This window comes from Sapajus apella, unplaced genomic scaffold, assembly GCF_009761245.1.
Source record: "Sapajus apella isolate SASKATOON/1434 unplaced genomic scaffold, GSC_monkey_1.0 scaffold94, whole genome shotgun sequence".
In the NCBI taxonomy this organism is placed as follows: Eukaryota; Metazoa; Chordata; class Mammalia; order Primates; family Cebidae; genus Sapajus; species Sapajus apella.
In genome coordinates this window covers 8,183,884-8,198,024 of record NW_022437034.1, presented here as the reverse complement: position 1 = coordinate 8,198,024, position 14,141 = coordinate 8,183,884, and the positions used below count along the sequence as shown (strand labels likewise).

At 42.3% G+C, this 14,141-nt stretch overlaps 1 protein-coding gene across 1 annotated transcript in view; it reads left to right on the top strand.

Moving 5' to 3' along the window:
• The window catches only part of LOC116535447 (calcium-activated potassium channel subunit alpha-1), a 213,948-nt gene that overhangs the window by 15,497 nt on the left and 184,310 nt on the right, over positions 1-14,141 (top strand). Inside the window, exon 5 of the mRNA XM_032256517.1 lies at positions 2,167-2,322. Within this exon, the coding sequence (XP_032112408.1) occupies positions 2,167-2,322 (156 nt within the window). The remainder of the gene's footprint in view (positions 1-2,166; positions 2,323-14,141) is intronic.

Below are 14,141 nucleotides of genomic sequence, written 5' to 3'. Positions count from 1 at the left end.
CACACAATGCTTGACTTGTTCATTAGTTAAATTTCTCCTCATTGTTCCCAGATTCTCAGATGATATTACTACAAATGAGTATTTCTCCAGTTAAACCGATGTGCTCTCTATACTGCCTGGGAAATAAAAGGGAAAGTGGCCATCTGAAGCCAGTGGAGAGTAGGGAGAGGAAGGGATAAAGGGAAGGGCTAGTTGCTGGAACTGAGCCTGCAATGTGGGGAAGGTCCTTTGATAGCTTGACAGCAATTACTACTTGTTGTGGCTTCTCCATGAGACTATATTAACCATGCTCTCATCAGAGAGGTCACAGTCATCTCTCCCTGGGGTAACTACTTTTGGCTTAGGATGCACAACATTGTCATAGAAGTGGATTTTGCAGGAAGGAATTTCACAAAAGTGGTATTTTTGAAAGCAGAGTGTGGAGCCCTTGGATTTGCTCTTTGTTTTCACAGTGGAGTCTTCCATCCTTCTAGTTCAACTATTGTATGTTGTTCTGAAAGTGAAGGGAAGGCTCCCTTGGTGTTCCTCGTGTTTGCTGAGATGTGCAGAGAAGTAATAATATCAAAGCCATAGAGCCTTGGGATTAGCAGAGACTTAGATGAGCTCTCTGATTCCACCTCCTAGTACAGAGCAAATGTTCTTTCCATAGTAATTTGGAGAAATACTTACCGGGTCTTAGGGACAAAGACCTTGCAATTGTTAAGGTAACCCTCTCCATTTGGTAGACAAATTACATCCTTAGGAAGTTCGTTTATAAAACAAGACAAAAATCTGCTTTTTTGGAATAGATGCCAGTCTTAATTCTGGCTTCTAGAACAAAGCAGGACAAACCTAATCTTGGATACAGCAGTACCTGAAGTATTCAGATGTAACCATCATGTCTCTCTGAGCACAAGAGCCTTCTTCAGGCCAAATATTACTGGCTCTCTTAACTGTTCCTCAAAAGATTTTTTCCAGATGCTCTCTCTTCTTGTCTTTGTCACTTTTCTCTGCAAGTTATTCAGTTGATCATTTGCCCTCTTTAAATCTGACTGAAAACTGGATCAAGTACTCTGGAACTGGTCTGACCAGTTTACAACAGAATGAATTGTTCATTTCCCTTGATCTGGAGAGCATTTCTAACAAGTAAACACCGGCTTTCTCTGTAATATCACATGGCTGGCCTAAAATTTGACGTTTTAGTTACCCACACACTTAAATTTAGGTCTGTGCGTTTTGTTTTATTTCTCTCCTGCCTGCTGCCAAGCTAGGTCTTCTCATTTTGAATTTATAAAGTTGATTTGTTTTAACCTAAATGCTGTACTTGACATGAAAGCCTTGTAAATCTTTTTACTTTGGTCTTTCGCCGATTTTTCCAACTCTGGAGAACCTTTTGAACTTTGATACTTTCATCCAATGTATTTTCTATGACTCTCTGCTTCATGCCACTTAAAAATAATTGGATGAGCATGCCTCTGGGTCTTTGTCTCAGGGCCTGAGAAGGGTTGAATAGGACCAGTCCATTTGCAAGAGATTGGAAATGTCAATATTGTGATTTGTGATTTACCTGATGTTTTAGGGCAGTGGTTCTCAAAGCGTGGCCCCTACATCAGCAGCGTTAGCATCACCTCCAACATGTTAGAAATGCCAGATTCTCCAGCCTTACCCCGGACTACTGGATCAGAAATGCCAGCAGTGGGGCTTGAGTGGTCAGCAATCTGTGTTTTCACAAAGCCTGCAGGTGATTCTGATGCCTGCTCCTAATGCCTGGGAGTCACTGATCTGGAGTATTGGAAAGGCAGGTAAAAAAGAAATGGAAAATATACAGGCATTTGGCAATCTTATGGTCCATTTGAGGACTCAACCTAACAATTTAGCTAGCCATCTTAGTAACCTGGGCTGATGTATCTGTTACAAGGGGAAATTCCCTCTGGGCTCTATTTGGCCAAATGACAAATCCAGGGGAAGACTTAAGCTTAGTAGGTACAGAGACAACAATCCAGAGAGACTGAAGTGTGATGAGCAGAAGAGTTGCATAAAACAGCAAACATCAGACCCCAGCAAGGGAAAAGAAGGGCGAGTCTGAATGGCCCTGCATGATTGGGCAATGCTGCATATCCCAGAAGAAATTTTAAACAGCTGAACATTTAACAGAGCAAGGTCTCATACCTGCTTTTGTTTCCCCAGGCCCATCTGCTAAACATCCCGAGCTGGAATTGGAAGGAGGGTGATGATGCAATCTGCCTCGCAGAGCTGAAGTTGGGCTTCATAGCCCAGAGCTGCCTGGCTCAAGGCCTCTCCACCATGCTTGCCAACCTCTTCTCCATGAGGTCATTCATAAAGGTAACGTCTCGTCTTATTAGAGCACATTAGCTCAGGATTCTATTTGTCGTGGGGTTGAGTAGAGAGCACAGCTTAAACTCAAAACAGATCGACGGACTCTAACCACTTGGGTTAAGGAGAAATTCCTTGTTACGGATTTGGGCATGAAGCCAGCTTTTTTCAAAATTATGTTTTTATTTTTATTTGGCACATCCATGGCCATTAAATGATTGTTCAAAGCACAATCCTCTCTTTTTCTTTTAGATAAACCACATGTTTATCTATCAACAAAGCCTCTGCTGTTAAAACAAAAATATGATTTATATACGTTCCATATGGCAACAGAGCGCCTAAAGAAAAGAATTATCATTTTGCTCTTTTATATCAAGTGGCTGGTGGACCTCTCACTGTGTGGATAAATGCAGACCATGTGTTGGTGCTGAAGCCCAAACCCCAACAACGTAATTCATTTATTTATTTCTGCACAATCAAGGAGGCCAGCAGGACTGACACACCGCAGTTGTTTGAATGGAGAGCCAAACAATGTACCGACTCCTCGGCAGCAGCGCCCTTTGCCCCGAGAGACAGGCAGTCTGAATGTGTTCATGTCCTTGTCAGAGCTGGCTGGGCAGCCACTCTAAAATCCCCAAGTTGGCCATACCTGCTGCACCAGTGCAGGCAAGGAGAGAAAAAAACCAAATCTGTCCTCACAGGGTGGACCAGGTTAGGAGTGTGTTTCTTGGGCCTTGCATTGAGCATCCAGCCCCTACCAAGGAGGCTTCTGGAGCCTAGGATAACAGTCATTTCAGTTCTTATCCTTAGACTGTTCTTAGATTAGGCAGTCAAGGTGACAAACCAGTGTATCAAACAGGTCTAGCCTGGGCCTTTCTGATATGGCATGAGAGGCAGTTAGCTCTGGATCCAGGCTTACATCCTTCCTCTTGTTATAGAAGGAGCAGAATTAATAGCAGGCGAGGTGGGAAATTACATCCTTAGAAAGTTAATGAGTCAGCACAAGGTCCATAAAGGAGGCCAGAAGCTCTGCCATCAAAGGTGTAAGACCTCCTGCCTTTTGCTGCATGGCTGCCTAATCCACTGCCAAGTTTCTTGATGGTATTGAGGAAATGACCGCGGTTGCATTAAGAGGGGTGGACGGGAAGCATGAGGATACAGATGTGTTAGTGCTCACCATGGGTACCTATGAGTGATATTATTTAGAGCAAGAGTGTTTTTTTAGGTCCTTACCCACTGTACCTGCCAAATTGGCATTATGTAGCCAACTGATAGTTAACATTGCTCTACATTGAAGAAGAAATTACTTTGGAGCTCCTTCAGTCACTTTAGCAACACTCATAGCAAGGGATACCTTGATTTAAAAAATCCTCCTGTGCTCATTACGCAGCCAAAGGTCTCAGCTCAACAGAACTCCAAGTTCACATCCAGCTTACAAATAAAGACGTTGCATTCCTTTAAGTGTCTTCTTTAATCCAGGCTGCTCTTGTCCTGCATGGGCAGAACTGAATGGAGGTGGCAGGGAGGTCTGTGTAGCTGTGTTTAGAGACAAGACCCTGAAGCCAGATGTAGCCACGTGTCTCCCAGGGCTCTTATGTTCAACGTGAGAAGCCCAGACTCAGGATAAAGGACTGTCACCAAGAGAACTTCTCTGGCTCTTTCAATCAAGCTTTGGTGGTTTTCTTCCAGGGAATGGCCCATGGGACCAAGCACATGGTGTGTGGAGCTGTGCTCTGCTTCCTTGTGTTAATGTAACATAGGCCTTGGCAGGGCCCCACCGCATATGGGGCCCCCTGACATGCGTATGTTTTGATTTTGTGGTGCCTGCATGGTAACTAGAGCTGTCTGTCAAGGAAATTAATAAAATGGATGTGATGCTGATTCTTCAGTGCTATTAGCAGCAGGGAAAACCTCTGCCCAACTTTCCTCGGGACCCTGATGGGCCTCACCTCTAAAGCCAAGTACGTCCCCTCCAGCTCAGCTAATCCCATTGCCAAGTTCCTGTTTAGGAAGAGCCTGTGGGAAAGGCTGGGCCTGGCCCTGGTGTAACTGAAAACACATTTTCCTCCGGGGGTTATGTTACCACATTATTTCTGTGTAGGGCCAACTCCCGCCTGTATGGAAGTAGCTCTCTGAATATGGCCTTTTGACACTGAGATGGTCTTTGTGTTGGAATTCGCTGAGGTGCATGACCTGGAAATCACGAGGCTTCCCTTCGTATATTTTTCTCACTGAAAATAGAGATGCCTTATTCATGTGCTCCCCACTCTGTATTGCTATCTTTGTGTACCTACCTCCAAATCCCAGATCTTTGTCTCTTTTAGATCATGTTGCTCTCCTTGACATGTTTTATGCATTCTCTCCCATTCCAGGGATCACAAAGCCCTCATATATTCTTGTTGGGCATGGGGCAGGTGGAAAAGGAAATCTACAAATAGATTATCGTTTATAGGATTGCTTCCTTCTCCAGTGACCTCTGTATCCTATGACGGAGAATTCATTAATATTTCCATGGGGACAAGCAGGCCTATTAGGATGGATGGAGAAGGGATGAGGCTTTGGCAGCACTTGATCCTTTGGGAACCTTTAGCATTTCTGGAAGCCAAAGGTAAAGTGTGAACTCAACCTCTCCCTTGCCCTGGGCCGGTCATGTCTGTCTCTTGGTGCTGCAGAACCCCTGCTAAAATGAGAGAAACAAGACTGTAACAGTGAACGTGTAGCACAGGCAGAATCACAGTGACTATCCACTGGCCTGTTTAATTTAATTTTAATTTTTTATAGAGACCGTTCTCTGTATGTTGCCTAGGTTTGTCTCAAACTCCGGGATTCAGGTGATCCTCCTGCCTCAGCCTCCCAAATTGCTGGGATTATATAGGTGTGAGCCACTTAAACTGGGCTTCTTCTTATGCATGAGACCAAATGCCAAGACTGAAAGTGAGGTGACATGTTTAATAAAAGAAACAGGGACTACTGGCCAGGCGTGGTGGCTCACACCTGTAATACCAGCACTTTGGGAGGCAGAGGCAGGTAAATCACCTGAGATCAGGAGTTCGAGATCAGCCTGGCCAATACGGTGAAACTTCTTCTCTACTAAAAACACAAAAATTAGCTGGGCATGGTGGTGCATGCCTATAGTTCCAGTTACTCAGGAGGCTGAAGCAGGGGAATCGCTTGAATCCAGGAGGCAGAAGTTGCAGTGGGCCGAGATTGTGCCACTGCACTCCAGCCTGGGCAACAGAGCAAGACTTCATCTCAAAAAAAAAAAAAAAAGAGAGAAAGAGGGAGGGAATACTGGTATTACATGAATCACAAAAGAAGGCCCAGCCTGGAAATACCAAGAAATATGGGGCAATGCTTCTTTCTCTCCCCACCAATGCCACTGTCAAAGATACCAATCCTAGGACTCCAAGTCATTACCCCTGAAAACCTTCCTCCTGTGTGGATATATCTCCGAATTGATCTAAATATTTTAGGAATCTTTTTATATTTTTAGCCCATTTCTTTGGGAGTAATGAATTTCTGAAGTTTGCTAACTACTGTTAAAGATTTTTTTTTTTCTGGCTATTTGTCCCTCATTTACTCCACCTAAACTTCAAGACAGGCCCTCTGCAACTTTTGCTGTGCTAGGATTTAACAAATCTACGGTAATTTTACATCTAATATTTTTAGGAATGAGACTCAAGTTGGGAATCCAGAGGTCCTCCAGCTCAGCAGCTGTTGTTAGGGACAGGTTAAGCATTTTGTGCAATGGGGTCTTGTTTGAACCCTTGAGTTCCTTTAAGGAGTTCACATGAATACTCTGGTGCCTGTGACTTATCTGCATCAACATTATCAGCCAGCCCTGGAGCATCCTGTTCATTTGCCACTGGCTAGTCTCCTACCCTGGCCTGTCAGGTTCCAGGAAGAATTTCCCTGATATCATCTGTAAAGACCCAGGCAATGAACTTACTTAGTGTATCTGCCATTGCCTCAGCCCTGAATAAGTGGCCACACTTACTCTTTACTTGGCTTCCTCACTTGGATGTAATTTAAGATCTCCATTGATTTTTTTATTTGTTTGTTTTTGTTTTTGAGTCTCGCTATGCATACTTAGCTTTCTCTTCGGCGTATGAGGTTTCAAGTTGGGGCTTGGCTTGCCATCTTTATGAATTGTGCTATTATTCTTACTAGGATTAGCTGTCTTTGCACATGATGAATTGTATGTGCGTGTGTGTGTGTTTAGAGGGTGATTAACTCTTAAAATTGTTTTTCAATCTACGTCGAGACTTCCAATTTAGCACATTTAAATAGTTCTCAGAATTGCCAATGATTTTAACTCTGTTAATCTATCATTTTATACACACACACACACACACACACACACACACACACACACAACCTGGAACATGGTATGCTCTCCATGATTATTTCTTTGTTGAATAAATCAGTTTTGAGAATGAAGAAAATATGTTATGCATTTCTTATGTTTTTTTCCCTATGCCACAAGACTTGGAATTTGCGGGTGAAATATTACTTAATATCGATAACAGCACACCCTCCTCTGTCACGTTTTCAGTTTCAGAATGAGAAAGCACTAGAGGAATCAGAAGCATGTTATTCACATTGTATTTTGGCTGAAGTAGATATGACTGGACACACAAAGTTTCTGTTCATTGTCCCTGTGACTGTATGGAGATAAACTTTCAGCAAACATAGTCCCATAGTCCTAGCACTAAGCATAGCCAAGGGAATCACTTAAATATTTTTAGCCTGAGTTATATTTATGTGTATATGTGTGCTTGTACACATGTATGTATAGAATTAGTATGGTTTAGGAGCTAAAAATGTAAATCAAGAACTTTTAATAACAGCTAAAAAATACTGATTCCTATGTGCTAATTCCTGTATTAAGTGCGTTAGCTGCAATATCACATTTAATTCTCACAGTGACCCTACCCAAACTTCTCACTACTATTATTCTAATTTTACAATGGCAGACACTGTGGGTTAAGAGAAGTTCGGCAACCTGCTTGAGGATGTATAGTTTGGAGTTGACAAACTCAGGAGTTCAAACCCAAGCAAACTGGTTCCAGGTTTGCCCTCTTGAGTATGCTGAAAGGACCTGTGAGAAACGAGAAGAGAAAACTTTAGCTAGTGCCATCATCTTAGCACAAATCTTAGCTTTCTTTAGTTCATTCAATATAAACTATTGATGCAATAGAAATGCCCCAGGCACCTACCGTATTCCAGACAGTGTGCTAATCCCATCAGCACCCTTATGGCTAGGAGGCTCTGGTAAGCTTCAGAATGCTTCTGCTCTGACTTGGATGTGTGGGCACATATTTGCATACCTCCATTCTGTGCACCTTCTTTACCCTTCTCTCTGGCCAGCTCTGCAAAGGCAGAGGTCACTGAATCATAACAGGTAGCCTAGGTTGGGCTGAGTCAGGGTAAGGAATGAGCTAGGTTCCCAAGAAGGGACTGACATTACACACTGCTCTGTTGAGGAGGTGAAACTAATTAGAGTCTAAACCAAGTGAGCCTGAAGGGCTGGGGATGATTAGGTAGGTGCTTCTGGGAGAAAGTAAGTATATTAGGGTTCTGCACAGAAACAGCGCAACTGTGTGTGTGTGTGTGTGTGTGTGTGTGTGTGTGTGTGTGTGAGAGAGAGAGAGAGAGAGAGAGAGAGAGAGACAGAGAGAGAGAGAGAGAGAGAGATACTGATTATAAGGAATTGACCCACATGGTAATGGTGGCTGGGAAATCCCAAGTTCTATAAACTGGGGACCCAGGAAAGAAGATAGTATAGTCTCTGTCTGCGTCTGAACACCTGAGAACCAGGAAAGTCAATGGTATAAGTTTCAGTCTAGATCTGAAGGCAGGAAGAGACTGATGTCCCAGCTTAAGACTGACCATCAGGCAGAGGGAGCAAATTCTCCCTTACTCCTCCTTTTTATTCTATTCAGGCAGGCCTTCAGTGGGTTAGATGAAGCTTACCCATATAGGGTGGGTTGAGGGTGTCGTGGGCAATCTGCTTTACTCAGTCCACCAATTGAAATGTCAATCTCATGCAGAAACACCCTCCACCCTCACAGACACGCCTAGAATAATGTTTAACCAAATATCTGGGTACATCATGACCCAGTCAAGTTAACATTAATCATCACAGCAAGCAATTCTTACTGTCTGGTGGGTGTAAGCTCTGCTAACCAGGTTGAAGGAGGCATACCAGAAGCAGAACTCAACCTTGCATGGCAGGGTTGGACTTGACAAGATCTCTGAAATGGGGCCAGGGCTGCAACCGATAAGGCTGGGATGGAGCTGGCACTTTACATAGGAAAGAACAACTAGTGGCAACAGAGTAGAGACTTTGTCTGGCGAAGTAAACCCCCATGGTGGAAATTAGATAGGGAGATGCAAGATGTTGCTTACTCCATTACCAGCGGACAATGTCACCCTAACCACAGATGGCATTATGACAGCAGACTTCGGCACATATTCCTCACCAGTGGAGAGCAGCTCCCAATACAGTTATACTCACTTCCTTGGTAATCTCAATTCTTCTCATTGCTTTTAGATACGTAGATGACTTCCACATTTATATTTCCATAAAGAGCCTCTCGCCTGAACCCAGCATCGTCTATTCAACTGCTGATCAATGTCTACATTTGAATATCCCATCTCCTGTCAGACTTAACATATCCACAATCAAATTCATTTCTTTGTCCACAAAACTGTTCTTCTCTCATTTCACAATTGGCAATGCCATCCTTCCCATGGCTGAAACTAACAATTCTGGAGTCACCCTCGACTCATTTTTAAAAATTTATTTGCCCTCAAACACCACATTCAATACAGCAGGACATCCTGTTGGTTCAAGTTTCAAAATATTCCCAGAATCGGAGCATTTCTCACCACCTGCACTCTTACTACTAACTCCAAACCACGAACATGCCTCTCCTAGAGTATATGTACCAGCCTCCTAACTGGTCTGTCTGCTCTACCCTCACCATCCCCTCCTCCAATCTATTTTCAATAAAGCATCCAGAACAAGCTTCCTAAACATGAATCAGATCCTGTCACTCCTCTGCATAAGTCTCTCCATGATGTCGCATCTCATCTGAAGTCTCTACAATGGCCTGCAGGTCCTAAGCAGTCAGGTTTCTGGGACCTCATTGGCCTAAGTCCTAAGTGTTCTTATGTTAGCCACACTCCCTTGGGCTGCTCTAGGGAGTTTTACTTGTTGCTCCCTCTGGTTGGCTATCCCACCCCTGAGTAGCTTCTTGGTTTCCCTCTGTCTAACTCTTCTTGTCTTTGCTGAATACTTATTTCTTAGTTAAGTATGTCCTCTGAGACATTAGAACTACATTTTAAACGGGATTAAAAGTGAGCTCTTAATTGAAGTATAATAAAAGTTTGCATACAATAAATGCACAACCTGTTAAATACTTACACTCTCCCTACTGTCATATAACCAGGATGTAGATTAAGAAATAGTACCTTATAAATATCGCAGAACCCCTTGTTTTTTAAAAAATAAGTCAGATGACAGTACATGATTGGGTCTCTTTCTGGATTCTCTTGGGAGAATTGACATCTCCACAATACCGAGTTCTCCAATCTATGAATATGGTGTATCTTTTATAAAGGGGTACTTTATGATTCAACAATTTCCCTGGCAAATACAAGAAAATCAAGAAGAAAGTAAACTCATGCAAGCTCTCTGAGGCTGCTGAGGATCTCTAGAAAGAGTAGATGTCCCACTTCATATTCTGTAGGAAGTATATAGCTGTTATTCTCAGCTTCATGAGGGGATAAATTTTCCATGTGGAAAAAACATCAGAATTGCATTTTAGAAATTTGCACCCCCCTCCCTCTCCACACGCCATGCATCTACATCCTTATTTACTCTCTTGGCTTTGTTTTTTCCCACGGCACTGTTTGGTGTTTATTGCCTCTTTTCTCTGGGACAATGTGAGCACTTTGAAGCTGGGGTTACTTGCTGAATCCTCAGTGCCTAGAATAGCGCCTGACTCATCATAGGTACTCAATACATGTTTGTTGAGTAAATGAATGCCTCAGTTGGCGTCAACCTAGCCTGGCCAAGCCTGTATTACGGATAGCTGGGTGGGACCAGGACCAGCAAGGACTTGTAATTTCGTGTGATTTTGGTGCGGAAAACTTCTTCCTTTGCTACTGTACATGATTCCCTTGCCAAATTATAGAGCTTTGATTCAATGTAGAAATGTGAAATGCAAAGCTCCATAATCCTTGGTGAGGATTGCATGGAGGCTGGTTAGATTTGGTTATAAACCACTTTGACTGCCAGAAAATCCAGCCAGTGTGTTATTTAATTTCACAAATCAAAAATAAACATCCATGAATTGAAATCAATTTGTGAAACCTCAGTATCCCTTTTGTGTCAGCATCATTGTGTACCTGCTTTTCACCCTACTTGGACCCCGTTAGATCAGAGGCTTCCATGCAAGATGCTGCCTTCCCGTAAGCCACTCAGTCTGACTAAGACCACTAACGCCCACCTGAAAGTAGAATAACTTCTGTGAAAACTATTTCCAATAAAGAGCGGAGTAATCCGTGAGCTATTAACAGGGACTCGGTTCCCCTATGGCCCTGGTAATTTCTAGAACATTGAATTAAAGAGTTCTCAGACCTTTACAAATTCTCAAGGCAAACATTATTAGCAAAAAAAGCCCTTACAGCATGTTAGAAGATTTCCAGAAAATGTCAATGGAACTTCTGAATAAAATAAAAGAAGTTGAAACTCCTTTCCCCATCTTCTCCCCTTCTCCCTCCTTCCCCCTAACATGATTAGAAAGTCATTTCATGTGTCTTATATGTTTGGTGAATCAAAGGCAAACGTACATGATTGATGGTGACAGGGAACACATTTAACTCATTATTCTTTACTTTGCAGCAAAATGATTTGTGTAAACTGTCTGCCTAGCATTAAAGGTAAAGCAAACTTAGAAACCCCAAAATGTTATATTTTCATCTAATATTTTCCTTTTGGTTTTATAGCTGTAATCACATATGGATTCTTTTATTTGGCTCTTGGCATGGACTGAACAAAGGGAAAGGCAGCACAGAAACATTACATAACATATACACAGAGCCTGGTGCTCAGCGAGGATGGAGCCTGAGAAGTGGCAATGGTCAGGACCTAATGCAAAAATTCAGGAGAAGCGGACACTTACCCTGGCCCTTCTCGGCTGGCAGGGTATTGTCACTGATGTGAAATATGGGCCATCTTCTTGAACAAGCCTCTGGCCAAGTATCAGTCTGAGCTCTTTCAGAGGTAATTGGCCTTTAATTAATTGCATGTATTCCTGAGTCCGCCTGGGTATCCACGGGCTGGGTCCACTCTGCCTCCCCGCTCTTCCAACTTTTTAACTTTGAGTACCATCCACTGTTAGTGATTGTTAAGTGAAAATCGCAAAATCCTATGTAAGCCATAAGGAATAAAATCTCAGATTTCCTTATTAAGTCTATTGGTTATTACTGCCCTAAAGTGATACTAAGTGTGAATCTATGCCCAGAACAATGATGAGGAATTTGGAACTCTGAGGCAACTATTTTATACATCTAGGGCATCCGAAACAAGGAACCACCATTGATTTAATGCTGTGAGTGTTCTGTTAAGAATTTTGGAATTACAGTAGTATTTTACATTTGCACAGCACTTTTCAGTTTACATGATATACTTTTTTTTTTTTTTTTTTAGATGGAGATCTCTCTCTGTCACCCAGTCTGGAGTGTGGTGGTACAATCTCAGCCCTCTGTAACCTCAACCCACCTTCCCCTGCCCCTGCAGTCCCCAGGTTCAAGTGATTCCGCTGCCTCAGCCTCCCAAGTAGCTGGAATTACAGGCATGAGCCACCACACCCGGTTAATTTTTCTGTTTTTGGTAGAGTTGTGATTTCACCATGTTGGCCAGGCTGGTCTCAAACTCCTGACCTCAAGTGATCTGTCCACCTCAGCCTTCCAAAGTGGTGAGATTATAGGCATGAGCCACTGTGCCTGGCTGAGATATACATTTTTACTTAAAGTCTTTGTTATTTGACCAGATACACAAGGATTTTGTTGAAGACCATATGGAAAACATGCCAAATGCAAAAAACCTAACGTCTCTGACCCTTCTTCAACTGTAGAATAGTAAGCCATTACCATAGCTCTCTAGGAGGAGGAGATCAGAAGATGACTTTGGTTGCAAGGCTGCTTGGGGAACGGTAGAGCTTCAGCCAGAATGTTACAACATCGTTGCCTTCCCCACTGTTCCAAATGACTTCTCCAAGAGAAATGCCTTGAATGTAAATACTGCTTTGTTTTATATTCAAATCAATAGCTCCTAAGAATAGAAAACACTTTGTAACATTTGTAAAAGGAGTATCTTAGGTTTCCCCTCAACCATGCAAAACTGTGTGATACGAAAAGTAAGCTATTTTCCAAGGTAGGAGATGTATATGTTTGCCCCATTCCCTTGGTGGCAGCTTAGTCTGGAAAAGACCCAGGCAAGTACTGTCTTGGCTAAACCGTAATGCCTTGTAGTGGGAGGATGTATTGCTCAAGTCAAGGGATGCAGCTGAGTATGGAAGGGAGATGATGATTGATTTGTTGAGGGAGATATAAGAAAGCTATAAAGTTTAGTCTCAACTATTCGAAAGAAGAATCATTAGATCAGAGTGCAGTATGATAGACTTCCCATGTGTGAAATGTGTCTGTAAAGAGGGAGTGAGATCCAGACGGGTTAGGTAGAGCTAATAAAAGGAAGAAAGAAAAATATCTTGAAGAAAAAAAATAGCTAACCCTAATGTTTGCAGACTCCTTCTGATCCTAACAAAAATATTCAGGTAAGTCAAGCAATTTGAGTGGAGGTGTTGAGGTTTTGTATTGATAAGTCCTCAAGGTTATTAGCAGAATAATCCATTTGTATTATAGGAAAATGCTGAAGGTACATTGTCCCAATAAGATTCAGAAATGTTTTTCCAGATGTCTCTTTCATTTTATTTTTTAAATTAACATAGAGTAAACTTGATTTTGTGTATGGTGTAGTTATGCAACCACCACCACAATCAGGTACAGGGTAGCTTCCATACCCCCAGTTTCCCTCACGCTGTCATGTTGCAGAGTCACACCCTCCCATCACTCCTAGGCCCTGGCAACCACTGATCTATCCTCTATTCTCTGTCATTACAGTTTTGTCTTTTCAAGTCTGTCATGTAAAGGCATCATGGAACCTTTTGAGATTGGCTTTTTTCATTTAGCATAGTTCCCTTGACATCCATCCAGGTTGTCACGTGTATCAATATTCCTTCCTTTCTGTTGCTGAATAGTATGGCATCTTATACGGAGGACCAGTTTGTTTATCCATTCATCCATCAAACAGCATTAAGGTTGCTTCCAGTTTGGGGCGATCATGAATACAGTTGATATAACCATTTGAATGGAAGTTTGTGTGGATATAAGTTTTAATTTCTCTAGGGTAAGGATCTTGAATTAGGATTGTTGGATTATAGGGTACGTTTATATTTAACTTTAACAAAAACTGCCAAGTGTTTTCCAGAAGGGCTGTACCATTTATCATTCCCATCAGCAGGCAATGCAGGAGTTTCTGTAGTTCTGCATCCTTACAACCACTTGGTATTGTCAGTACGTTTTATGTTAGCCAGTCTAGTAGGTGGGCAGTGGTACCTCATTGTGGTTTTCATCTGTATTTCCCTACCAATGTTGAACATCTTCCCAGTGTTTGTTTGTCATCTGTGTATGCTTTTTGGTGAAGTATTGACCCATTTTAATTGAGTTGTTATGTTTTTGTTTTTTACTGTTTAAGA